The sequence below is a fragment of the Trichechus manatus genome, unplaced genomic scaffold (genome assembly GCF_000243295.1).
Source record: "Trichechus manatus latirostris isolate Lorelei unplaced genomic scaffold, TriManLat1.0 scaffold00053, whole genome shotgun sequence".
Classification (NCBI taxonomy): Eukaryota; Metazoa; Chordata; class Mammalia; order Sirenia; family Trichechidae; genus Trichechus; species Trichechus manatus.
In genome coordinates this window covers 5,478,774-5,503,633 of record NW_004443989.1, presented here as the reverse complement: position 1 = coordinate 5,503,633, position 24,860 = coordinate 5,478,774, and the positions used below count along the sequence as shown (strand labels likewise).

Sequence of the window (24,860 nt, the reverse complement as noted above, 5' to 3'; positions counted from 1 at the left end):
TTATTTTGGGAGCTTGCTGAAGCCGCCATGGACTGTCTCTTTATGTGACTTGATATTGACCGTTGTCTCCGAGCCATTGATAATTTATTATAATTTTATTTTGTATTTGCTTAGTGAGACCTAGCTTCTTATTTTGTTTTGTTTTGATATGCCCAAATAGGCTGCTCATGTGCACTAGTTTGATATTTGACACCTTTGGATCTCTAACGTCCTGTCACCAGGTAGTTAGTTCTGTAACTAAGTATGTGCACACAGGAGTCCAGTAAATTTTCCTGTATGGGTTCAGCTCGGGTATTCAGGCAGTTGGTCACCAAGTGTGTGATGCAGGCTCTCACCCCCAGTCCTAGAGAGGCATGGGTGATTGGTGCAGGCACTAGACTCTGGTTGTGGTAGTAGATCATGCACTGAGCCAGGCAGGGGGTTGACAGCTGCCCCTGAGAGTCTGAAAGGAAAGCAAGTCCCTATTCTCTAGGATGAATAGATAGGTGAGTTTTGCAGCGGGACTGTGAGCACCCCACTCTGTTGGCTGTAAAGACTTGAGGGCACCACTTTTTCTTGGACTCCTGTAGCAGGTGACTAGGCACTTTAGGTGCTACCACCAGTCCTCAAGCCCCTGCTGCAGATCAATAAAAGTGCCTACTTAAGGGGCAGGGCTGTTTCGAGGGTCACAAATCTGCCAGTTCACAGCTGAAGCAGTTGAAGTAAGACTTCAGATGTTTGCCCTGTTGTACTGTGGCAGTGAGGACTAACGCTGTTGAGATGGGTCCCCACAAGTCTACACAGGGTTGTAAGGCACTCAAGAGTCTGCGGACCCCTGATACCTGTGCTTGGCAAAGGAGCTGTGCCGTCCCTGTGTTCCTGGCCTAGGGGAGCCAGCAGCTTATTTGTTCCCTCTCCAAGGCCAGGAGAATGGGTCAGAGCGCCTTTTGGGATCTACTTCTGGCCCAGCGGACTCCCAGTGCAGAGCGTGGAGGGAGGAGGTAAAAGAGAGAGAGGTTTTTCCCAAATGGGCTTTTTTTTTTTTTTTTTTTAAATCCCTACGAAAGGGTGCATGCATGTACTTATCTTAGCCTCTTGGGAGCTGCTCTTCGCTGGTTCGGAGTGTCCAAGCAGAATCTCTGCTGCCAGGTCTCTGTCGATGTGGAAACTGCTTCCTGAGTGTGCCAACCGCACAGCTGTTTGCCTGCTTCACCACGGACGGCGTGGCTGCGGAGCTGCAGTTTCACCACTGGGACTCTGGCCCTCCTCACCTCTTCCAAACAGTCTCCCTCTCCTGTATCACTCAGACGGATTTCTTTACCTTGCCTTGTTCAGGGTTTGCAGATATTCAATCAAATCACTTGTTTTTCCAGGTCTTTGTTGTAAGAGGGATATAGGAAGCATCTAACTACTCCGCCGTGTTGACCACGCCTCCTCACAGCCAAGAAAACTCTATGGAGTGGTTCTACACCGTCCCATGGGGTCACTATGAGTCAGAGTCAACTCAACAGCACCCGTCAACAACAACATCATGTGTGCCAGGAACTGTACTAAGCACTTTACGTCTCTTAATTCATTAATCCTTGCAGCAAATTTCAGAGCTGGCTATTACCATTACGTCCATTTTATAGTTTATAGGAAACTGAAGCTTAGAGAGGGTAACTTCCCCCAAGTCAACCCACTAGTTGGTGCTGAAGCTAGAATGACTCACTGGACCATCTCTCTTCTACCTCCAAGCTTGGTTGGTGTTTGGTACATAATTTCAAGTGAAGGAGTGGTGGATTCACATTACTCATTAATTGATCTGAATTCTTCTGGAAGCTACTGATCACTTCCTCCTGATACTTTTCATGAGTTACTAAACTCTGTGGTGTGGTAGTTTTACTTAAACTTTTTTGACCTGACTTAAGGGTGCCCCTCACAGTCTTCAGGCACATTTATGTGTTTTGTCTCTGTACCTGTTGATATAGTCTGTTCGTTTTTTACATGCTATACACCCTTGTTCATTTTGGCTGACTTTCTCTGGATCTTACCTTATCTGGATGCTTAGATGTCCTTCTCTGAAAACAGAAAATACATCCCGCCAGAAGGAATGGAAGGCAGGTGCTGTCTCTTCTTCACTTGTGTGAGTGAGGAGAGGGAAGATAATGCCAGAGAAAGGCCATTACTAGAGCTACAATTTAAGTTTGTACCTTGACTAAACTTGCATAAAATATCCCAGATGTTTTGTTACTCATTTTTATTAAAAGGCAAGATAGTTCTATCTTGTCTTCAGTATTTTTTTTTTCCTAACACAGCATATTGTTCCCACAAAATGCCTTCCAGATTTCTTTCCTTTTTGCCATCACTCATTGTCTTAGTTATCTAGTGCTGCTGTAACAGAAATACCACGAGTGGATGGCTTTAACAAACAGATATTTATTTTCTTACAGTTTAGTAGGCTAGAAATTTGAATTCAGGCCACTGGCTTTAGGGAAAGGCTTTCTGCTTCCGTTGGCTCTGAGGGAACATCCTTGTTCCTTGGTTCTTTGGTGGTCTTCATGTGGTGTGGCATCTGTCTTCCCCCAACTCTGCTTGCTTCTCTATGCCTAATTTGCTCTTTTTATATCTCAAAGGTGATTGGCTTAAAACACACCCTACAGTAATACGGCCTCTTAATATAACAAAGAAAACCCATTCACAATTGAGATTATTACCACAGGTATAAAAAATTGAACCCTTTGCCATCAAGTCAAGTCCATCTCATAGGACCCTGTAGGACAAAATAGAACTACCCCATAGGGTTTCCAAGGCTGTAATCTTTATAGAAGCAGACTGCTACATCTTTCCCATGCAGAGCGGTTGGTGGGTTCCAACCACTTACCTTTCAGTTAGCAGCCAAGCGCTTAACCACTGCACCACCAAGGCTCCACCCATGGGTATAAAAACCAAAATGCCACTGCTGTCGAGTTGATTCTGACTCATAGTGACCCCATAGGGTTTCTAAGGTTGTAAATCTCTACAGAAGCAGACTGCCACATCTTTCTCCCATGGAGCCACTTGTGGTTTGAACCGCCGACCTTTCAGGTAGCAGTCAGTTGCTTTAACAATAGGGGTTAGGATTTACAGCACATATTTTGGGGGGACACAATTCCAACCATAACACTTAGCATCCTCCTTATGACTGTATGTGTATCAGTTCAGGATGTTGGCAGGAGAAGATGGGTCTAACTGGGTGATTTGAGGAGAGTATAATAGACTACCCAGGTGTGGGGAGAGCATAGGGGAGCCACTAGGGCAGTGCAGCATCCCGTGGCTTGCATAAGTGGGAGTACTTTCCACTCTGGGTCTGGAGGGTCAAGAGGAGGGGCTAGTTACTGACGCTGGAGGCAGCCTGTGTGGAACAAGCCATCGCTCAATAGCTTCTCCCTTCAGTCCAGGGCATAGCAGCCTGTGGTAAATCCCACAGGAAGGGAGCCAGGTGCCCAAGTTCCCCTAACCCACACATACACCTTCTGCCAGTGCTTCTCATTGTATAAGCCCGACTGGAAGCCAGCCCGCAAAGTAGCCCTTCAGTGTATTGCTTTCACATCAGCCTTCCAGAGCATAGAGCAGGGGGAGAAGGGGCAAGTGGATCTGGAGGAGTAAATGGAAGAAGTACTGTCTGTGTATGTGTGGGCTTGTGTTTGTGTGTGTGTTTAACACTCCAAATGGGGAGAGGTAGAGTGGTTAATTAAGAGCATGGGCTCTGGATTAGGCACACCTGAGTTTGATACCCAGCTCTGCCACTTGCTTACTGTGTGACCTTGGGCAAGTTACTTAGCCTGTCTTCTGTCACTTGTAAATTGCATATGATAATAGTTTCTGTCTTGTACATTATGAGAAATAGATGAGATAATATATGTAAAGCAGTTGCCACAGTGCTAGGCATAAAGCACAATAAATGTTGGCAGTGCATGTATTTCCTTATACTTGCGTGTTATAAAATTCACTCGGTCATTTTTGCTCATGTGTGTTTGTGAATCTTTTTATTAGTATTACCTCTGAACTGTTCCAAGGGTAGCTTCTCTGATATTAAGAGATTCCACTTTGTCTCTTCTCTCAAATCAAGCAGTTGCCTCTGTAGACATCAGCTGTATCAGGCTATAATTCAGTGATAACCATTAGGACTATTCAGTGTTATACCTCCTCCCAGAGGCGCACATAGCTAGTGACTGGGCTGTGTAGGAGTATGAGGGCCCAGCTGCTTTGTCTCAGTTTGGAACAACTGAAGGACTTTTCTAACTCCAGAGTTTCTTATAGATGGCTGAGGCCTTTGTATTACATTGCAGGTCAGCTTTTCCCACTGCCCACTCCTGCCTTTCTCATTTCCACAGAGGGGCATCTCTCAAAAGACACTCCCCAGTAAAACTTCTACATATAACTGTGTCTCAGAGGAACCTGATATATGACACTAGTATAAATTCCAGGAGTAGAATTTACCAGATCAAAGGTTTTACTGTGTTGTTGCTGTGTTTTTCTCCAAAGGATGTGCCAGTAGAGTATGTGAGTACAGCCGGTGTAATCACTCCTTTGCCACAGGATGTTGTTTAAAAAGTACTTTTGGCTGCTGTGCTTCTTGTGCTTGTGTTTTGTGACTGCCAAGAACTATGAGGGATCTGAGATGTTACCCTACATGGAAACAAGTGCCTGCCAGATTCATGGATGCTGGAAGAAGACATGAGGCTTCTAGGCCAGAGTTACAGGACTTTATTACTCACAGCACAGTAAACAGCATGAGCATCATGTTTGCATCATTTCTCCCTTGTCCCCAAGTCCCACGGGAATGACATGAAAGGGCCCAAGTGAATGCGGTACACACTGTGGGTTTGCATCAAAGATAAGGAACCCTGATCTTAGGAATCCGGAATCTTTGATAACGGACTGCAAGCAAACTTGTCCTTTGCCGCAGCAGGAGACATTTTTATTATATTGGACAGTAAGCAAATCTGTCCTTTGCTCTAGAGAGGCTTCCAAGGCTGTTCACTATACAAATAATTTGAAAAGGCAATCCAGAACAAAAGGGCAGTGACTTGCTCTCAGGAAAAGGGCAGAAATGCAAGAGATCATGGAGAATTTTTTCCCCAACAGTAATAGTAACTTTTTGCCATATTTGCCATGCATATTATTTGTAGCTGTAAGGTCGCTATGAGTTGGAATCGACTTGATGGTAGCAGGTTTGGTTTTTGGTTTTTTTGGGCAAGTCTGTTTTTTTTCTGAGCAGTAGTTTTCCTCATCTGTAAAATGAGTCTTGAAATAGATGGTTTCCTAGGTGTGTTTTAACCCTAAAATGGAAACCAGTGGGATCACAGCCCTATGCTTTCTCTTGTTCATTGTCTGAAAATAGTTGTTGTGTATTTTGTCCTGTTTCATAATTGGTTACAGTGGAAGGGCTAATCAGGTACCAGTTAGTTACTCCCTTATGGCCAAGAGTGGGATAGCCTGCTTTATTTTTATCCATTGTACAGCGTAAATCTTGTGTTTGTTCATTATCCGGCACACTCTCTAGAATGTAATCTCTGTGAGAGCAGAGGCTCCTTTATTCATGGCTGTTTCTCCAGCTTTTAGAACAGTGCCTGGCACACAGTTTGGTTTAATGAGTATTTGGCTGAGTGAGTGAATGAATAAATCTTGATGAGAAGTGGAGGCTACCTTTCTCCAAAGAAGCCATAAAGGCCAGGTGATTGCCTTCCTGCTATCCTCTATGGTTTATAGCTGAACTGTAGTTACGGAAGGTCACCTGATTTGAGGGTATGAACTGGCGTCTTGGAGGAGAATCCCCTTTGGAGGTCACAGCATTCACGCTGCATCTTGTTTGCAGTGTCTTTCATGGTGTCAGGGTAGTTCTGTAGCATGATTTTTGTTTGGTTCAATGACTGGCCACCCTTATCTCTGCCCGTTTTCCATTTCTGGTCATTCAGCTTTCCCAGTGATTCTGTGAAGCCCCACTTCCTTTTAAGAAATTCTTTCTTTGCTTAAATCATCCACAGTCAGTCTTTGGTGCTTATAACTAAGAACTCTTAGTAATGCACTCTCTTAAAACTGCCCAGGACTCTGATCTCCCACTGCCTTTCCTGGATATTTAATCAGAACTTGGTGGGGGGATAGGAAAATCAAGGAAACTGCCTTGACTTTGGAAAATTCTGGTTTATTATAAATATTATAGGTCTCCACATTATGTAGGCATTTATGCAAATTAAATGTCACATTTAGAAGATGCTGCGCCTTCATCCTGCAGTTCTTGTTTCCCAATGCTTTTGCTGACCAAATTAATCAGCTGTATTTCTAGTCCTCTGTTAGAAATCTTACTGTATTTTTACTTGACTGTACTAAGAGTCATAAGATTGATTTTTCATTTCAAGTCTTGACTTTTATTTGCTGTGCTTTGTTGTAGGTAGACATGCTATTAATGTAAGTTTATTTTATCCACTTAGGAGTTTCATAATAGAAGAGCAGAGCTTCTCGTTATGTGAAGATCTTCTCTATGGAAGAATGTCATTCAGAGGATTTAATCCTGAGGTTGAGGTATTAAATATAATTGCTTCAAATTTAAAGATTTTCCAATTGAATTCTTTCTGCTAATAATTGTGTTAGGTTTTTCTCCACCAGGTGCCATTTCTCCTCATTATCTAGAAAATAACAAGTCTTGAAATATTGCCATAGCTATTTAAAGAAATTGCAGGCGTTGCAGTCTAGTTTTATGGTGGGCTGAGTGGATAATTAAATACCGCCATGTACAGCCCCTGACAGTGCCACCTTAAATGTGAGAGTTTCCACTCAGGTCTCTTACAGGAATGTCAGGATTTTATTCCTATGATGCCATTAGGAAAATGAATCCTTTGAAGAGTTTGTTTGAGAAGTGAATATTTACCCTGTAACTGAGCTATTTATTTGAATTTTCTTGCCTCAACTTTGTAGAAAAGCACAAGACATTCATTTAGCAAATATTTTTTAGAGCTTTGGTTCATATGTTGAAAGTCATCCTATCAGGGACTTGACCAATGCCATGGACCTGTGTGATGTAAATCATCAGTTTTGTGACCATCATTTGAAGGCAAGGTTTCTCAGCCTTGGCACCGTTGACATTTGGACTAGGTCAGTCTTTGTGATAGGGCTGTCCTGTGTACTGTAGAATATTTAGCCACATCCCTGGCCTCTACACACTAGATGCCAGTAGCAACCCTAGTTGTGACAACCAAAAATGTCTCCCGCCATTGACAGACATCTCCTGGGGGGCAAAATCGTCCCAGTTGAGAACCACTGCTCTAAGGATGCCTGTATTAGTCAGAATCACAGTTATCTGAAATAATTGCCAAAGGTTATTTATAGTTTGGTTTTCTTTCTTTCCCTTTTTTGAAGTGTGTGATAACCAAGGTGTTATATGTACTTTGCACAAAGTCGAGACTGAATGCATTCTCTCTGGGAAAAGGTTTTGAACTCTTGAGCTTCCAGACGTGAGCTGTCTTAAAATGTGAGGAAAAAAATTATTTTCTGACGTGTACCTTTTCTAATGGGAAAATCTTACTATAAATTGTGTAATTTGACCTTTTTAACGGACAGGTTTTAACCCAAAGTCGTGTAAATAGACTTTTAAATGTGAGAAAAATTCAATTCTCCCGGTAATGAAAAAAATGATACCAACTTAAAAGCACTTACTTCATAGCAAGGTATGTTCGGAACATACTTTTTTTTTTAATTGTATGTGTTTCTAGTGATATATAGCATCAGCCAGTTCGGTTGCCATAGAGTTGACCCCGACTCATGATGACTCCATGTGTGTCAGAGTAGAACTGTGCTCTATAGGGTTTTCAGTGCTGATATTTTGGAAGTAGATTGCCAGGTCTCTCTTCTAAGGCACCTCTGAATGGACTCAAACCTACAACCTTTTGGTTAACAACTAGGCACGATGACCATTTTTACCACTGCAGTGTGATTAATTACTTTTGTGTGTGGCCTTTCTAGCCATGGTCTTGTAACTCCCACCCAGGTGATTAGCCTGTGTGATTGGGTAATTGGTCAGTTTTGCCTTAGAAGAGAGCCAATTTCAGAGCAGGGAGGAGGATCCTACCACCAACAAGGAAGAACAGCCAGGAACAGAGACCTCTGGACCTGGGATTCTACGCTGAGAAGCTCCTGGAAGCAGGAGACCGAGAGACAGAGAGAGAGAGCAAGCTGTAACCTTGAAGATGGAGAGAAGTGGTGGCAGGAGATGGCACAGTGGACTTTCTGGCCCACTGAGAGAGAAAGCTGTGTGCCTTTGGGGAGAAACCTAGGGCCCAGAAGAGCCTGTCCTGATGAAAGCACTGTATCCTGAGTGTTCCTGAGCCTGAATTGTAACTGTTACTTCCCTAATAAACCCCATAATCATGAGTATGGTCTGTGAGTTCTCTGTGGCCATTGCAGTGAATATTCAAACCCAGCAGAGAAGTAGAGAGTGCTGTGCAAGGGACAGTTGGTGTCAGAATTAGTAAAGATAGCAGAGAGGGGAGGCTTGTCTGGCCTCCACCTCGTGGGAGTCAGCCATGTGGTGTTGCTCTTGGTTCTCCTTCCTCCTTTTGGGGTTGGAGGAGGTCAGACACTGCCCCCAAGCTGTTTTTACAACCACCTAGGAACTCTGACATCTAGCACAAAGTTTATTCTGTAAATACTTATTCTGTACCTGCAGTCTGTCAGCCTCCTCTAGGTGCCGGAAATGCTGCAGGGAGCCAAACTCTGTCCTCGTGAAGCTTGTATTCCTGAAATTATTTTATGTTCAGTCCTTTAAAAGTTGGAAAAACTAGTTGAGACTAGTTTCTCCTGTGCTTTCCTCTCCTCATTACTTTCCCCTTGGCTATAAATAAATTACTGTATATTTAAAAAAAAAAAAAGTCTCTCAGAGGATAACCATCAGAAAAGGTTAACATAGAAACAAAGTCCTGATAATATGCTACAACATGCATGAACCTTGAAAACATGCTGAATGAAGTCAGTCACGAAAGGACAAACATTGTGTGATCTCACTCATGAAATAGCTAGAATAGGCAAATATATAGAGATTAAAGTCTAGTAGTGGTTACCAGGGACAGGAGGGACAGGTAAAGGGTGAGTCATTGTTTAAGAAGCAGTAAGTTTCTGTTAATGGTGATGGAAAATTCAGCAACGTATATTGGTGATGTTTGTGCAACATGATTGATGTAATTGGTGTCACTGAATTGTACATGTGAAAATGTTCAATTGGCAAATGTTGTGTTACCTATATTTTTACAACAGTTAAAAAAACAAAAGGTTTGTGTACAAGAACAAGATAAAGCAGAGACCTGTGGCACATTACCCACCTCACGTTTAGGGGATGAGGGCAGGATGTAGATTGTCTCCATCGTTCCCAGGCTACCACTCTAGTCATTACTTCTTTCCAGTAATTTGCTGTTGCCTACCTCCCCCTGCCCAAAAGCATTTAAAATTACTATTAACTATCGTACTTCTTCCATTGACTCAAAGATGGGAAATTTAGAGGGAATCTTAGAGACTTGTTTTTTTCTTTCTCCCGCTTTTACTGGAGTATGATGGCACTGTGCCTACTTTAGATATGTTGTTAACTGCTGTCGAGTTGACGCCATCACAGTGGAACAAAATTCTGCCCGGTCTTGTGCCATACCCATGGTTGGTTGTGTATCAGACTCTTGTGATCCATATGGTTTTCATTGACTGATTTTCAGAAGTAAATCGCTAGGCCTTTCTTCCTGCTCCTTCTTGGTTTGGAAGCTCCGCTGAAACCTGTTCCGCATCACAGTGACACGCAAGCCTCCACTGACGGACAGGTGGTGGCGCATTGGCAAGGAGTCAAACCTGGGTTTCCCACATGGAAGGCAAGAATTCTACCACTGAATCACTATCTTAGTGGGGGTTCTCTAGAGAGGCATAACCAGTAAAGCATATAAATATATATAGAGAGAGATTTATATGAAGGAAATGGCTCACACAGTTGTAGAGACCAGAATGTCCCAAGATCAGCAGGTCAGAGAGCAGGGCTCTTGCTCACAGGCTGCGAAGATCAACAAATCCTAAGTTCGACAGGCAAGACCACAGGTAAGCTGCTAGCTCAAGTCCCAAGAACCAGAGGTCGGGTGAACAGGAACCAGCCGCGGGATCCGGGGTGAGCAAAAAGCCATGAGCCTTTCCAGAATGTCCACTTATATTTGATTTAACACGCCCAGGAAAACTCCCTTTCAATTGATTGGCTGCTCACAGCAGATCCCATCATGGGGGGTGATCACAAGATCATACAACTGCCAAACCACTGAGAATCATGGCCCAGCCAAGTTGACACACAGTCTTAACCATCACAACCGCCAGTGTCCACTTTAGATATAGGTAACTAAGAATAAGCTTTATGATCTAAAATACAATTTAAATATAATCTAGTGAGGTGTCATGTTATTGTTTTAATTCAGAGCTGATCTCTGGCGGCCCACTGTGGCATAAAGTGTTACAGAGAAGCCCTTATAAACTTTGGCTGGTCCTGTAGATTCTCTGACTTTGGTTTCTCTGCCTGCAAATAAGTTTGAGATCAGTTCTTTTCAAAAGCCTTTTCCAGCCCTAATGGTCAACGTTGGTGTGTTTTTCAGAAATTAATGCTTCAGATGAACTCTAAGCACAAAGCTGAAGAAATTGAAGATGAAACTGTGGAGCTTGATGTGTCAGATGAAGAAATGGCTAAAAGGTAACCATTACTTTGGAAGAGCTTTGTAACCAGGGCTGAATTCACTGGTTTCACCTGAGCTTGTGCATTCCTTTCACCCCACAGTATCCCACAGCCCTTAAAGGGAAAGGTGATGTAAGCTGCTTTCTCATACATTGCGTGTAATGAATTCAGGCCTGGCACAGGCTTGCAGCTGAGGGCTCATTTCCAGTGCTACTTCCAATACATATTTTTAAATGTACACTTCTAAATGAGAAAGTTTTAAAGTTCTACTTTGGGATATGGAATGTTAAGTTATAACCCTCTTCTGTCCCGTCTAAGAACCCTGGTGGTGCAGGGGTTAAGCACTCAGCTGCTAAGTGAAAGGTCAGCAGTTCGAACCCACCAGCCACTGCATGGAAGAAAGATGTGGGAGTCTGCTTCTGTAAAGATTACATCCTTGGAAACCCTGTGGGGCAGTTCTGCTCTGTTCTGTAGAATCCCTGTAAGTTGGAATTGACTCGACAGCAACAGGCTTTTTGGTTTTTGTCCCTTCTAAGAAACCTTCCATAAAAATTGACATTACTCATCAAGAAAAAGAAATATACATCTTAACTTACTGAGGATAATGCAAAAACAAAAGAACAGGAAGAATTTTATCATTCTTAGAGATGTTTGTATATTTTTAAATCAGAAGGCTTCTTTTAATTGTAGTTTTGATTGTTTTCATTCTCTGTTATGTATTTAGTTTGATATTCTCGACAGACTTGATTCCGACATTTTTTATTTTAAATTAAACATGTGCTGTATATCATCTTAACAGGTATGAAACCTTGGTGGGGACAATTGGAAAGAAGTTTGCCAAGAAAAGAGACCGTGCCAATTATGAGGAAGATGAAAATGGGAACATAAAACCAACTAAAGCAAAGAAGGTGTTCTTAAAGCCCCAAGATTAAAATGAATGCCTTAAGATGTGCATCAGGGATGCCTCACGAAAGATAGCAGCATATTTTGGAACTTACTCTGATACTTTCTCTGTAGTTTTTACTACTATAATATGTATTTGTAAACAAATGTATAATTTTAGAAAATGCTGTTCCCAAAACAGATGTGTGATGGATGTTATACATCCTTTGCTCAGTGGTGTTCGTCAAGAATGGGTTTTCAGCCCTTGATCTTCAAATGTACATAGTTACATGGTTGCTTCCTAAATATTTTTTGACCTCAGGTTTTTTTAATATAGTTCTCTAGTTCCTGACCTTCAATAAATTAATATCACTGTTTAAATTGTCCTTGTGTTTTATCTTTTACTTTAAATTATTAATCATGTCAGGCCAATTCACATACATATTTTGGAACCAAATGTGTTATGAGAATTCATTATATGTAAATTCATCAAAAATGAACATGCCACTCCAGCCGTAAGTATTTGCATGCTACCAAGTTGTTACCAGTTTATGGTATTAGGGTTGTTCATTTAAAGCCCTTAATTAATAATTTTTTTAAAATACTGTTCTTGAATGAACATCTGTTTTCACATACTTTTTCTATTCTACTTTCAAGTAATAATTTTAGTCTAATTCAGTAGTCTAACTTTTATCAAGATAAAAAACCAAAACCCAACCTTTTGCCATTGAGTCGATTCCAAGTCATAGCAACCCTATAGGACAGAGTAGAACTGCCCCCTAGAGTTTCCGAGTGGCTGGTGGATTCAAACTGCTGACCTTTTGGTTAGCAGCCAAGCTCTTAACGACTGTGCCACCAAGGACCCTTTATCTAAAGAGTAACTTTTAAAAAAAAAAAAAGGCATTAATTTAGGGTAGAGTGGTCTATTAGGTTGAACCATAAGAAATTGTCCTTTTCATGAGTCAAAAACAGTTGAATGTCATCAATTTCTTATGGTCTACTCCACTAGAATTTACCACTGACCAGAGCATCTCCTAGTCTATACCCTATTCTAAATACTAATAAGTAAAGAAACACATGGAATTAAGTGTCTGTGTATCTGTAGATATGTACCTAGGACATCTAAGAAGTTCTAATTTAATTTTGTTCCTAGCAGCTAAATGAGGTGCGTATCTCCTCTTCTTGGAAGCACTGTCTCTTCTTAGATTTTGATTGCTCTGTGAACTCAACTCTCTGATGAGTTAGAAAAAATGGTATGGATTTGAAGTTAGTCTGACTTTTTCATTGCAAGGGTATGAGTAATGCTTTCAGCTCCCTGCATGCCAGGGAGTGGAAGCTGGAAGTCCACAGTGCTTATAGCAGCACCACAATCAATAGACTTACGGAATGGATAGTCATCCTCATGGTATTCTGCACAACATGATTTTGTGACCTTTGTGTGATCAACTAACCAATTTCACAGTAAAAGAAGTAAGGCAAAGAGCCTATGCCTCATAACATGCTGTATCACCCAGAAATAGCTGGCAGAATAGAATGGTGGGATGGTCTACTGAAGACTACATTAGAGCTCCAGGTGGGGTATGACACTTTTTTTTTTTTTAATTATTGTGTAACGACATTTGCCAATTCAACATTTTTTATGAGCACACCAATTACATCAATCATGTGTAACTATCACCAGTATCCATTGCCAAATCCTCCATCACCATAAACAGAAACTTACTGCTTCCTAAAAATCATGACTCACCCTTTCCCCTGGTGATGATGTTAGGTGCCATCGAGTCCATTCTGACTCATATGTACAACAGAACGAAACGCTGCCCAGTCCTGCACCATCTTCACAATCTTTGCTATGCTTGAGCCCATTGTTGCAGCCACTGTGTCAATCCATCTTGCTGAGGGTCTTCCTCTTTTTTACTGACCCTCTACCAAGCATGACGTCCTCTGTGACTAGTCCCTCCTGATAACATGTCCAAAGTACCTTCAAGACAGATTTGTTTGTTCTTCTGGCAGTCCATGATATATTCAATATTCTTTGCCAACACTGTAATTCAAAAGCATCAATTCATCTTCACTCTTCCTTACTCATTGTCCAGCTTTTGTATGCATACGAGGTGGTTGAAAACACCCTGGCTTGGGTCAGGCGCACCTTAGTCTTCAAGGTGACGGCTTTTTAACACTTTAAAGAGGTCTTTTGCAGCAGATTTGCCCAATGCAATGCGTCCTTTGATTTCTTGACTGCTGCTTCCATGGGTGTTGATCGTGGATCCAAGTAAAATAAAATCCTTGGCAACTTCAGTCTTTTCTCCGTTTATCATGATGTTCATTATTGGTCCAGTTGTGAGGATTTTTGTTTTCTTTATGTTGAAGTGCAATCCATCCTGAAGGCTGTAGTCTTTGATCTTCATCAGTAAGTGCTTCGAGTCTTCTTCACTTTCAGCGAGCAAGGTTGTGTCATCTGCATAATGCAGGTTGTTAATGAGTCTTCCTCTAATCCTGATGCCCCATTCTTCTTCATATAGTCCAGCTTCTTGGATTATTTGTTCAGCATACAGATTGAATAAATACGGTGAAAGGATACAACCCTGACACACACTTTTCCAGATTTTAAACTACACAGCATCCCCTTGTTCTGTTCAAACAACTGCCTCTTGGTCTATGTACAGGTTGCACATGAGCTTGATTAAGTGTTCTGGAATTTCTGTTCTTCCCAATGTTATCCATAATTTGTCATGATCCACACAGTCAAATGCCTTTTCATAGTCAATAAAACACTGGTAAACATCTTTCTGGTATTCTCTACTTTCAGCAAAAAGCCATCGAACATCAGCAATGATATTCCTTGTTCCACGTCCTCTTTTGAATCTGGCTTGAGTTTCTGGCAGTCCCCTGTCAGTGTACTGCTGCAACTGCTTCTGAATTATCTTCAGCAAAATTTTACTTGTGTGTAATATTAATGATATTGTTCGATAATTTCTGCATTGTCTTTCTTTGGAATAGGCATAAATATGGATCTCTTCCAGTCAGTTGGCCAGTTAGTTGTCTTCCAAATTTCTTGGCATAGATGAGTGAGCACCTCCAGCACTGCATCCGTTTGTTGAAATATCTCAGTTGGTATTCTGACAATTCCTGGAGCCTTATTTTTCACTAATGCCTTCAGTGCACCTTGGGCTTCTTCCTTCAGTACCATTGGTTCTTGATCGTATGCTACCTCCTGAAATGGTTGAACGTCGACCAATTCTTTTTGGTACAGTGACTCTGTATTCCTCCCATCTTCTTTTGATGTTTCCTGCGTCATTTAATATTTTCCCCATAGAAGCCTTCAATAGTGCAACTCAAGGCTTGAATTTTTTCTTCAGGTCTTTTAGGTTAAGAAATGCCAAGCGTGTTCTTCCCTTTTGGTTTTCTAACTCTAAGTCTTTGCCCCTTTTATTATAATACTTTACTTTGTCTTCTCAAGCTGCCCTTTGAAATCTTCTGTTTAGCTGTTTTAATTCATCATTTCTTCCTTTTGCTTTAGTTATTCTATGTTCAAGAGCAAGTTTCAGAGTCTCTTCTGGCATCCATTTTGGTTTTTTCTTTCCTGTTTTTTAACGACCTCTTGCTTTCTTCATGTATGGTGTCCTTGAGGTCATCTCATAATTCATCAGGTCTTTGGTCATTAGTGTTCAATGCGTCAAGTCTATTGTTGAGATGGCCTCTAAATTAAGGTGGAATATACTCAAGGTGGTACTTTGGCTTTCATGGACTTGTTTTAAATGTCTTTAGCTTTAGCTTCAACTTGCATATGAGCAATTGATGGTTTGTTCCGCAGGCAGCCCCTGGCCTTCATCTGACTGATAATATTGAGCTTCTCCATCTTCTGTTTCCACAAATGTAGTCAATTTGATTCCTGTGTATTCCATTTGGCAAGGTCACATGTAAAATCACCACTTACGTTGTTGGAGAAAGGTATTTCCAATCAATAGATTGTTGGTCTTGAAAAATTCTATCGTGACCCTCAAGGCCATATTTTCCAACCACTGGTCCTTCTTTGCTTCCAACTTTTGCATTCCAATCATCAGTAATTATCAATGCATATTGATTGCATGTTTGATCAATTTCAAATTGCAGAAGTTGGTAAAAATCTTCAATCTCTTCATCTTTGGTGTTGGTTGGTGCATAAATTTGAAAAATAGTCGTATTAACTGGTTATGCTTGCAGGCATAGGGATATTATCCTATCATTGACAGCACTGTACTTCAGGATAGATCTTGCAATGTTGTTTTTGACAATGAACGTGACATCATTCCTGTTAAATTTATCATTCCTGGCATAGTGACCAGATGATTGTCCTATTCACAATTGCCAATACTAGTCCATTCCAGCTCACTAATGCCTGTGATATCCATCTTCAAGCATTCCGTTTCATTTTTTGACAAGTTCCTATTTCCCTAGATACATACTTGGTCCATCTCACATTCTGATTATTATTGGATGTTTGCAGCTGTTTCTTCTCATTTTGATTCATGCCACATCAGCAAATGAAGGTCCGAGAGATTGACTCCATCCACATCATTAAGGTCGACTCTGCTTTGAGGAGGCAGCTCTTCCCCAGTTGTATTTTGAGTGCCTTCCGACCTGAGGGGCTCATCTTCTGGTGCTATATCAGACAATGTTTCACTGCTATTCATAAGGTTTTCACTGATCAATTCCTGCAGAAGTATATTACTAGGCCCTTCTTCCTAGTCTGGCTTAGTCTGGAAGCTCCGCTGAAACCTGACCACCATGGGTGACCCTGCTGGTATTTGAAATACCAGTGTTCCAGCATCACTGCAACACTCAAGCCACCACAGTACAACAAACTGACAGATGAGTGGTGGAAACATGTCTTTAGGAATACACACACACACACAAACATTTCTGTTGGGTATATACCTATCAGTGGAAATACTAGCTCATAAAGTATGGATATTTTCAGCCTTATTAAACACATTCACTACCACCCGTTTGTCAGTTTGTCTTACCATGGTGACTTGCATGTTGCTATGATGCTGGAAGCTATGCCACTGCTATTTCAAATACCAGCAGGTCCATCCATGGTGGACAGGTTTCAGCAGAGCTTCCAGACTAAGACAGACTAGGAAAAAAGGGCTGGTGATCTACTTTCAAAAATCAGCCAATAAAAACCCTATGGATTAAAGCAGAATAATTGTCTGACTCACTTGTTTTGGACACGTCATCAATAGGGATCAGTCGCTAGAGGAGGACATCATGTTTAGTGAAGTGGAGGGCCTGTGAGAGCATGAGTGACCTTCAGTGAGATGGATTTGCACAGTAGCTATAATGATGGACTTAAACATGCCGGCAATTGCAAGGATGACGCAGACTAGGCAAAGTTTTGTTCTGTTGTGTATAGGGTCGCCATGAGTCGGAGTTGACTCAACAGCATCTACCTATCTAGACACCTCCAAATATTTTTCCAAAGCGGTTGTATCAATTTATCTCTCACCAGCAATGCCTGACCATTCAGGTTGCTCCACAACCTCGTCAACATTTGGAATTGTTTGTCTTTTATATTTTAGTCATCCATTCATTCATTCATTCATTCACAGTTATGGAGTTTATTAGGGAAGTAACAGGTTACAATTCTGGATCAGGAACGACTCAGGATGCAGTTCTTCCATCAGGATAGCCTCTTCTCAGCCGTGCCCACAGGCGAACCTTCCTCTACTGTTGGCCTCTCAACCCCTCAGCACCTCAGCCCGGCCTCTACCCTGCCGGGCAAGTGTTACAGTGTTCTTTAGCTCTGCCAATAAGTGCCGGGGGCACCCTACTCCACCAGGAAGCTTCCTGCCCAAAGGTGCTCAGCTGTCTCACTCCATGCATTCAGCACACCCACTGTAACTGCCTTGCTCCATGGCCTGGGAAGCCCACTGTACCATCTTGCACCAGTCTCCTACTTCTGCTCTGTTTCTCTGCCACTGCTTCTCACTGCCTCATGCCATCTCCAGTGTTACAGCTCTTTCTGTCTCTGTCTCCTAGGTCTAGGAAGTTCTCAGTGCAGAGAGCCCAGATCCAAAGGGTGCACTCTGCTCCCATGTCTTCTTCTTGGTGGCAGTGAGTCCCCTCCCCTTTTTTTTTCATACTTATGGGGTTTATTAGGGAAGTAACATGTTAGAACTCGGGATCAGGATTAAAAGGCTACAACTCAGGATCAAGATCAGGAAACATGTAGGCAAAGTCTCCCTTCTTCAGTGCAGGACATCTCTCTCAGCTCCTCTTGGCCCCCTCAGGACAGGCCTTCTCTCTTGGCGCTCAGCCCCTGCATGGGCCTGGCCTCTGCCCTGCTTGATCAAGGGTTACAAAACTCTTTAGCTCTACCAGTAAGTACCTGGAGGCACCCTACTCACTCAGCCAGCAAGCCTCCTGCCTAAAGAAACTCAGCTCTGAACTCAGTCGACACGCCCATTGTGGCCTCTTTGCTCTGTGGGCCGGGAAGCCCACCATGCTGTCTCACTCTGATCACCTGATTCTGCTGCTGCCATTTCTCTGCCACTGCTTCTCGCTGTCTTGCGCTCTCTCTGGTGTTATAGCTCTCTTTTTCTCCCCGTCTCCTGGGTCTAGGAGATTCTCAGCACAGGGACCTCGGTGTGACGTGATGTTGTGTTGTGGTTTTAATTTGCATTTCCATAGTGACTAATGAAATTAATAACATTTTCATGTATTTACTGTCCATTTAGATATCTTCTTTTGTGAAGAGCCTGAGACCCCTTTTTACTGGGAATTCTGCAGCTAAGTCACTCTAGATCTTCAGCTCCTTCAGCATCCTGGATTGCACTGACCTCATCTTGAGGAAGGTAAAATGATATCCAGCAAAGATTCTCCCCCCCCCCACCCCCCACCCCCTTCTCTATAACTCACCTCCATTGCCCATGCTCATTCCCTCCTCTTTCCTGGCTGAACTCTTTTCCCTATGTGTTTGTCCAATTCTCTCCCACTACCTCCAGCACCTTGCTCCACCCATTATCTCTTTCCTTGCCATCCTGATGTTTTTGTCTTCTTCCACTAGAAATGCTTGCCAGAATGCCTCCTAGAAGATGTTGAGAATAACAAGGTAAAAGGAAATGATTTATCCAAATAACCCTACTCCTGGTTGCTAGTTTGGACTTTGGGACCTCAAACTTTCCCTGCCTGCTATCTGGGTGTTCTATGAAGTCTTTATGTTGTTTGGTCCCCGATGAGTTGATGCTCTGGTCCCCCAGAGAGGTGAAATTGGAACTAGATTACCATTTTCTTTTCTAGTTACTTCTTGTCCGTCCCTCAGAGCCTGGTACTAACTCAGACCTTGCAGGATGAATTCTAAGAAGGGGGTGATAGAAATGGATTCTGGAGATCACACAGTCAGCAAGGTCGACACATACTGTTGTGCAGGTTATGCGCTTGCACTTCACAGCATAACCTGCTGAGGTGGTACCTGTTGTCATCGAGTCAACTCTGACTCATAGCGACCCTACAGGACAAAATAGAACTGTCACATAGGGTTTCAAAGCTGTAAATCTTTCTGGGAGCAGACCACCACATCTTTTCTCCTGCACAACAGCTGGTGGGTTTGAACCACAGACCTTTCAGTTAGCAGCCAAGTGCTTAACTGCTGAACCACAACCACCGAGGCTCCCTACACCCCCCATACCAAGCCTTGCAGCCTGGGGCTAGAGCTGTCTAGAAGACCACCCTTTACTAATTTGGAAAAGGTGCCACAGAGGCTAGCTTCCACCCTGAAATCTAGCCTAGGGAGGAGAAGAAAGGACTGCTGACTTTGGCTGGATTCAGAAGTCTTGCAGTAGTCAGGGCCCTGAGTTTCCATAAGGCTGGGGCAGAGCAGCCTTGCTTTGCAGGCCTCTTTGAGCAAGTATGAAAGGAGGTAGTCTAAAGTCATGAGCTAGCTCTCAATAAGTCCCTTCATCTGATGTGTGGTGAGCTAAATGATGTATAAAATCAGTCAAAGCCCCTGCCCTGCAAGTTCTTCCACCCACTCAGCTCTGGCCAGAATTGCCCTCCACCTTCTTGGGTCTCTGACATCTGACACCTGCCCAGGTACTTCAAGATCAATTACCAGATCAAACTGATGCTGCAGCTTGTCACCTTACACAAGAACACAGTCTCCTCCTCATGGTCCAGGGCCTGCAGACCTGGGTGCTGAGCTCCCACATTGGGGCTGACTTTAAGTTCAAGGCTAGGCAGAACATTGTGTTTGCCCCAGTTGCCAGATTTGGATTGAAGTCACTTCTTGGGACTCTAGGAGCAACTGATGTCTGAGTTATAGTGACCTAGGCAACCTACAGTTTCAAGCAATTATTCAGAAGAGTGCTCACTCGTCTATGCCAAGAAATTTGGAAGAAAACTAACTAGCCAACTGACTGGAAGAGATCCATATAGGTGCCCATTCCTAAGAAAGGTGATCCAACAGAATGTGGAAATTATCAAAAAATGTCATTAATTAATTTCACACCCAAGTAAAATTTTTATGAAGATCATTCAAAAACACTTGCAGCAGTACATCAACAGGGGACTGCCAGAAATTCAAGCCGGATTCAGAAGAGGACGTGGAAAGAGGGATATCATTGCTGATGTCAGATGGATCACTGCTGAAAGCAGAGAATACCAGGAAGATGTTTACCTGTGTTTTATTGACAATGCAAACGCATTCGACTGTGTTGATCATAGCAAAGTATGGAAAACATTGTGAGGAATGGGAATTCCAGAACACTTAATTGTGCTCCCAAGGAACCTGTACATAGACCAGGAGGCAGTCATTCGAAAAGAACAAAGGCATACTGCATGGTTTAAAATCAGGAAAGGTATGTGACAGGGTTGTATCTTTTCACCATACTTTATCAATACGTACACTGAGCAAATAAACCGAGAAGCCAGACTGATATGAAGAAGAATGTGGCATCAAGATTGGAGAAAGACTCATGAAAAACCTGTGATATGCAGATGAGGCAACCTTGTTTGCTGAAAGTAAAGAGGACTTGAAGCATATACTCATGAAGATCAAAGACTATGGCCTTCAGTATGGATTACACCTCAACATAAAAAAAAACAAAAATCTTTACATCTGGACTAATAAGCAACATCATGATAAAAGAAAAAAATATCAAAGTCAAGGATTTCATTTTACTTGGATCCATAGTCAACTCCCATGGAAGCAGCAGTCAAGAAATCAAACCATGTATTGCATTGGGCAAATCTGCTACAAAAGATCTCTTTAAAGTGTTAAAAACAAAGATGCCACTTTGAGGACTAAAGTGCGCCTAACCCAAGTCATGGTACAGGTAATCTCTGACTTATGACATATTTGAGTTACAATGGACAGCACTTACAACCCTCAGTGTCTCTTAAACATTGCAACTACCTGGGAGGAAATTAGGGGAAAATGGATGCAGGAGACGTGGAAAAAATTGCTGAGTTTTGTGAACACACTCCAAGCATTTGATCAGGATAATACGATGAAAGAGATCGGTGTAAAAATCATCCACATGGCAAGAACACTGAATTTAGAACTTGATATTGCTGATGTGGAACAGCTCATAGATCACAAAGAAGGGGAATTGACATATCAGGACTTAACGGATTTTGAAGAGGAAAGAAATGCTGAAGAAGAAAGAAATAATGAGGAAGAGGAAGGACAGAAGTTGTCAAAAAATTTTACAGTGAAAGAATTAGCTGAAATTTTTTCTAAACTAAATCAGGGGCTTCAGTTGCTTGAAGACATGGACCCAAAAGCTGATTGCTTTGGTAAAGTTCATAGGAAGATTCAGGAAGTAGTGAAATGTTACTGTGAAATATATGAAGAAAAAAAGAAAAGGACCATATAGACACCTCTCACTAATTTTCTGACTAGAAATGCCATTTCCATTACCAGGGATACTCCACATGATCCAGAACCAGCCACAAGTGGAGTTATTACAGCTGACAAAATATCAACATCATCCAACTCTTCATCGTCATTGTACATTTTTATGATTTGTGTATGTTTTTGTGTATGTATTAAAATATATGTAAGTTTATATGTTTCCCACCCTCAAAGACAAATAAAGATCAGATTTATAAAGATACTGATAATAAAAGGCAATAATAATGAAAAATAAAAAATAAAATTAAGAGGGTATTTGACATACATCAGAACCAATTTATGATGGAGTCATCAAAATGGTACCCCATCATAAGTTGGGGACTACTTGTATTATCAATCAACTCATATACATGTGAAGGCTGGACAATGAATACGGTAGACTGAAGAAGAATTAATGCATTTGAGTTATGGTGTTGGCGAAGAATATTGAATATACCATGGACTGCCAGAAGAACAAACAAATTATCTTGGAAGAAGTACAGCCAGAATGCTCCTTAGAAGTGAGGATGGTAAGACTTTGTCTCACGTACTTTGGACATGTTAACAGGAGGAACCAATCCCTGGAGAAAGACATCATGCTTGATAAAGTTGAGTGTCAGTGAAAAAGAGGAAGACCCTTGATGATTGGTGAGGATGGTGAAGGACCATGCATTGTTTCATTCTGTTGTACATAGGATCGCTATGAGTCGGAACCAACTCAATGGCACCTAACAATAACAACGACATTCAGGTGAGAGCTGTTATTATTCATACGCCTCCTGGGGCCAGTCGCCAAGTTTTCATCCTTTATTGACTTCTCTTCAGAAAGTTCTGGAAAGACGTTGGTGATTGGAGCATACATTAAAGACCTACTCCTCTCCTCCGTCACCCTGATGGGAAACAACTAAAATCAGGAACCCCTTGTTAAAGGCATATAGAGGGCCCTGGGCTCAAACTCAACAGCGCTAATCACACTTTTACTTATTTATTTGTTTCAAGTTTGTCTTCCCTATTATGCTGTCAACTCCCAGGAGAGAAGGGATTGCATCTATCTTCTTCCCAGATATATCCTAGTGCCTAGCACTGTGCCTCGTACAAGATAGGAGCTCAATAAAAGCTTGTTGAATGGGAGGAGTTGATAAAGAAGTGAGTGAAAGATAAGAGCAAACCTAAGGTTTGAGGTTCAAGCAGGACTCCCTGTCTTTAACAGTGTGGGCCAGGCAGGCAGATGGGACAGGCAGAATCTGGCTTGGTGTTCCTGCCTAGGGCAGATCCAAGAAAGTAGAGCAGCTAGGAGTCTCAGTCGCAGAGCAGAAGCATTCGGGCTCCGTTTGGAGTGTGTGGGATGTATAAGCCCTTATCAAGTAAGGGCAGGTCAGTGGTTGGTTGCAATTTGGAATCTACTGCAGGAAACCCGGCCCTTTTGCCACCAATAAGTATGCAGTGAGAGGCTTACCTTCTAGAGCAGGGCTTGTCAACTTTACTTGTAAAGGGCCAGATAAGAAACATTTTATGCTTGCCAGGCATACAGTCTCCATCACAGCTACTCAATTCTGCAGTTGTAGTGTGAAAGCAGCCATAGACAATACATTAACAGATGAGCATGGATGTGTGTCAATAAAACTTTATTTATAAAAGTTAGGCAGTGGGCTGGATTTGTCCTGTGGGATGTAGTTTGCTGACCCTTGCTCTAGCATGCATACAGTTCTTGACCATAAGTGTGCATTAGAATCATTGGAGAGCCAAAATGCAGATTCCACCCTCTCGCCAAAATTCTGATCCATTAGGCCTGGGGTGGTGCTTATGCATATGTACTTTAATAAGCATCTCTGGTAATTCTAAGGCAAGTGGTCTAATGCAGATCCAGTCTTTGAGAAGGATCGAGAGTGTTTTCGGCAGAGGATCACCAATCATTATTTAGATGTGGACATTAAATTGAAACCCTTTCCTAAAGAGGAAGAAGGGAGAGCTAGGACTCTATAGCACCTGCTCCAGGGCCTATTGGTGGCAAAAGAAATATAGGAAGTGTACTTCGGTTTCCCAGCCAGCCAAACCAGATTGCAGAGTCTGGCTGTGTCAGGTGAACACGTGAGATGGTGGCCCCAGGCATTCATGTGCTGGGGAGAAGGGGACTTAGAAGATTACTTGTATGTAGGAGTACAAAACAAAGGAGAAGTTCTCCTGGAACCTGTTCCTCAGCCTGGGGCTATGAGCTATAAGCCCTGGGAGTGGAGCAGGGGGCTAAGGCAGAAGCCAAGCAGAAGCAGAAGTTGTTTTCCCATGAGATGCTTTTGTAAGACCAAGGCACACCAACACAATGTTATTTCAGGGCCAGGAGTCAAGAGGTGACACAGAATTTGAGAGAAGGACATTCTCCTCTCTATCTACAAGGAAAAAGTATGGCTGGAAGCAACAAGGAGTAAAGGGAAAGCAGCCCAAATCTGCCCCTTGAGCAGCCCAAGCCCCAGGGAAGAGCTCTACCCTAGGCAGGGAACCCCTATTCTCACAGAGAAGACCTATCATTTTGGCCGTAGTGAGGCAGCCCCCTCACATGGCTTTGCAGCCCCGGACATCACCAAGAGCCTCGGGCAGATGATGCAGAGGGGTGCACAGGAAGTGAGGGATAAGGACTTACTGTTGATGGCTCTGCAAGCCCGTGGGATGTGAGAGTTAGTGTTAATGTGATCTCAGTTATTGCTGTTTAAACCAGGACTGGTTGGGTGTCAAGTGGCAGAAAGAAATTTCGACTTTAACCAGCGAGAGAATTATTGGCTTAGATAACTCAGAAGGTGAGAACTGGCTAGACCCAGGGAATTAAATGATGCCATTGTACCACTGTTTCTTTCTCCGTCTCTTACTTCTGCTTGTCTTTATTCTTCAGACAGGCTGCTTCCACGTGGCTCGGAAAATGGCCATCAGTGGCCCCAGGAATGTGTATTCTATCATTGTTGGACGAAGTGTTCTATTTAAGGCTGTTAGGGCAAGCTTTTAATCGTGTTGTTCAGATTTATATTCTTACTAATTTTTAGTCTGTTTACTCTGTCAGCTATTTTGAGATGGGTATTAAAGTTCTCCAATATGATTCTATTCTTTTCTTTAGTTCTGTCAGTTTTTGCTATATACATTTTGAAGCTATGTTATTAGGTACATACAGGCTTAGTATTATTATATCGTCCAAGTAGATTGACCCTTTTATCATTATAAAACGCTTCTTCCCTTAGAGTCTTCTTTGTTTTTGATATTGGTGTATCTATATCAACTTTCTTTTGATGTGTATTTGCATGATATCTTTTTTTCATTATTTTACCCTCAACCTTGGGGTGCCTCTCTTGTTGACACTCTCTTTTTCAATATCTTTGTGGACATTGACCCTCAGAAGTCTGAGGAAAGTCTTGGTATATCCTGTCTACCCTACAGTGAGCT

At 42.3% G+C, this 24,860-nt stretch overlaps 1 protein-coding gene across 1 annotated transcript in view; it reads left to right on the top strand.

Moving 5' to 3' along the window:
• The window catches only part of MPHOSPH6 (M-phase phosphoprotein 6), a 22,703-nt gene extending 10,798 nt beyond the window's left edge, over positions 1-11,905 (top strand). The window contains exons 3-5 of the mRNA XM_004377720.2: positions 6,432-6,522; positions 10,602-10,696; positions 11,478-11,905. Coding sequence (XP_004377777.1) covers positions 6,432-6,522; positions 10,602-10,696; positions 11,478-11,610 — 319 coding nt within the window. The 3' untranslated portion in view covers positions 11,611-11,905. The remainder of the gene's footprint in view (positions 1-6,431; positions 6,523-10,601; positions 10,697-11,477) is intronic.
• The last annotated feature ends 12,955 nt before the right edge of the window (positions 11,906-24,860 follow it).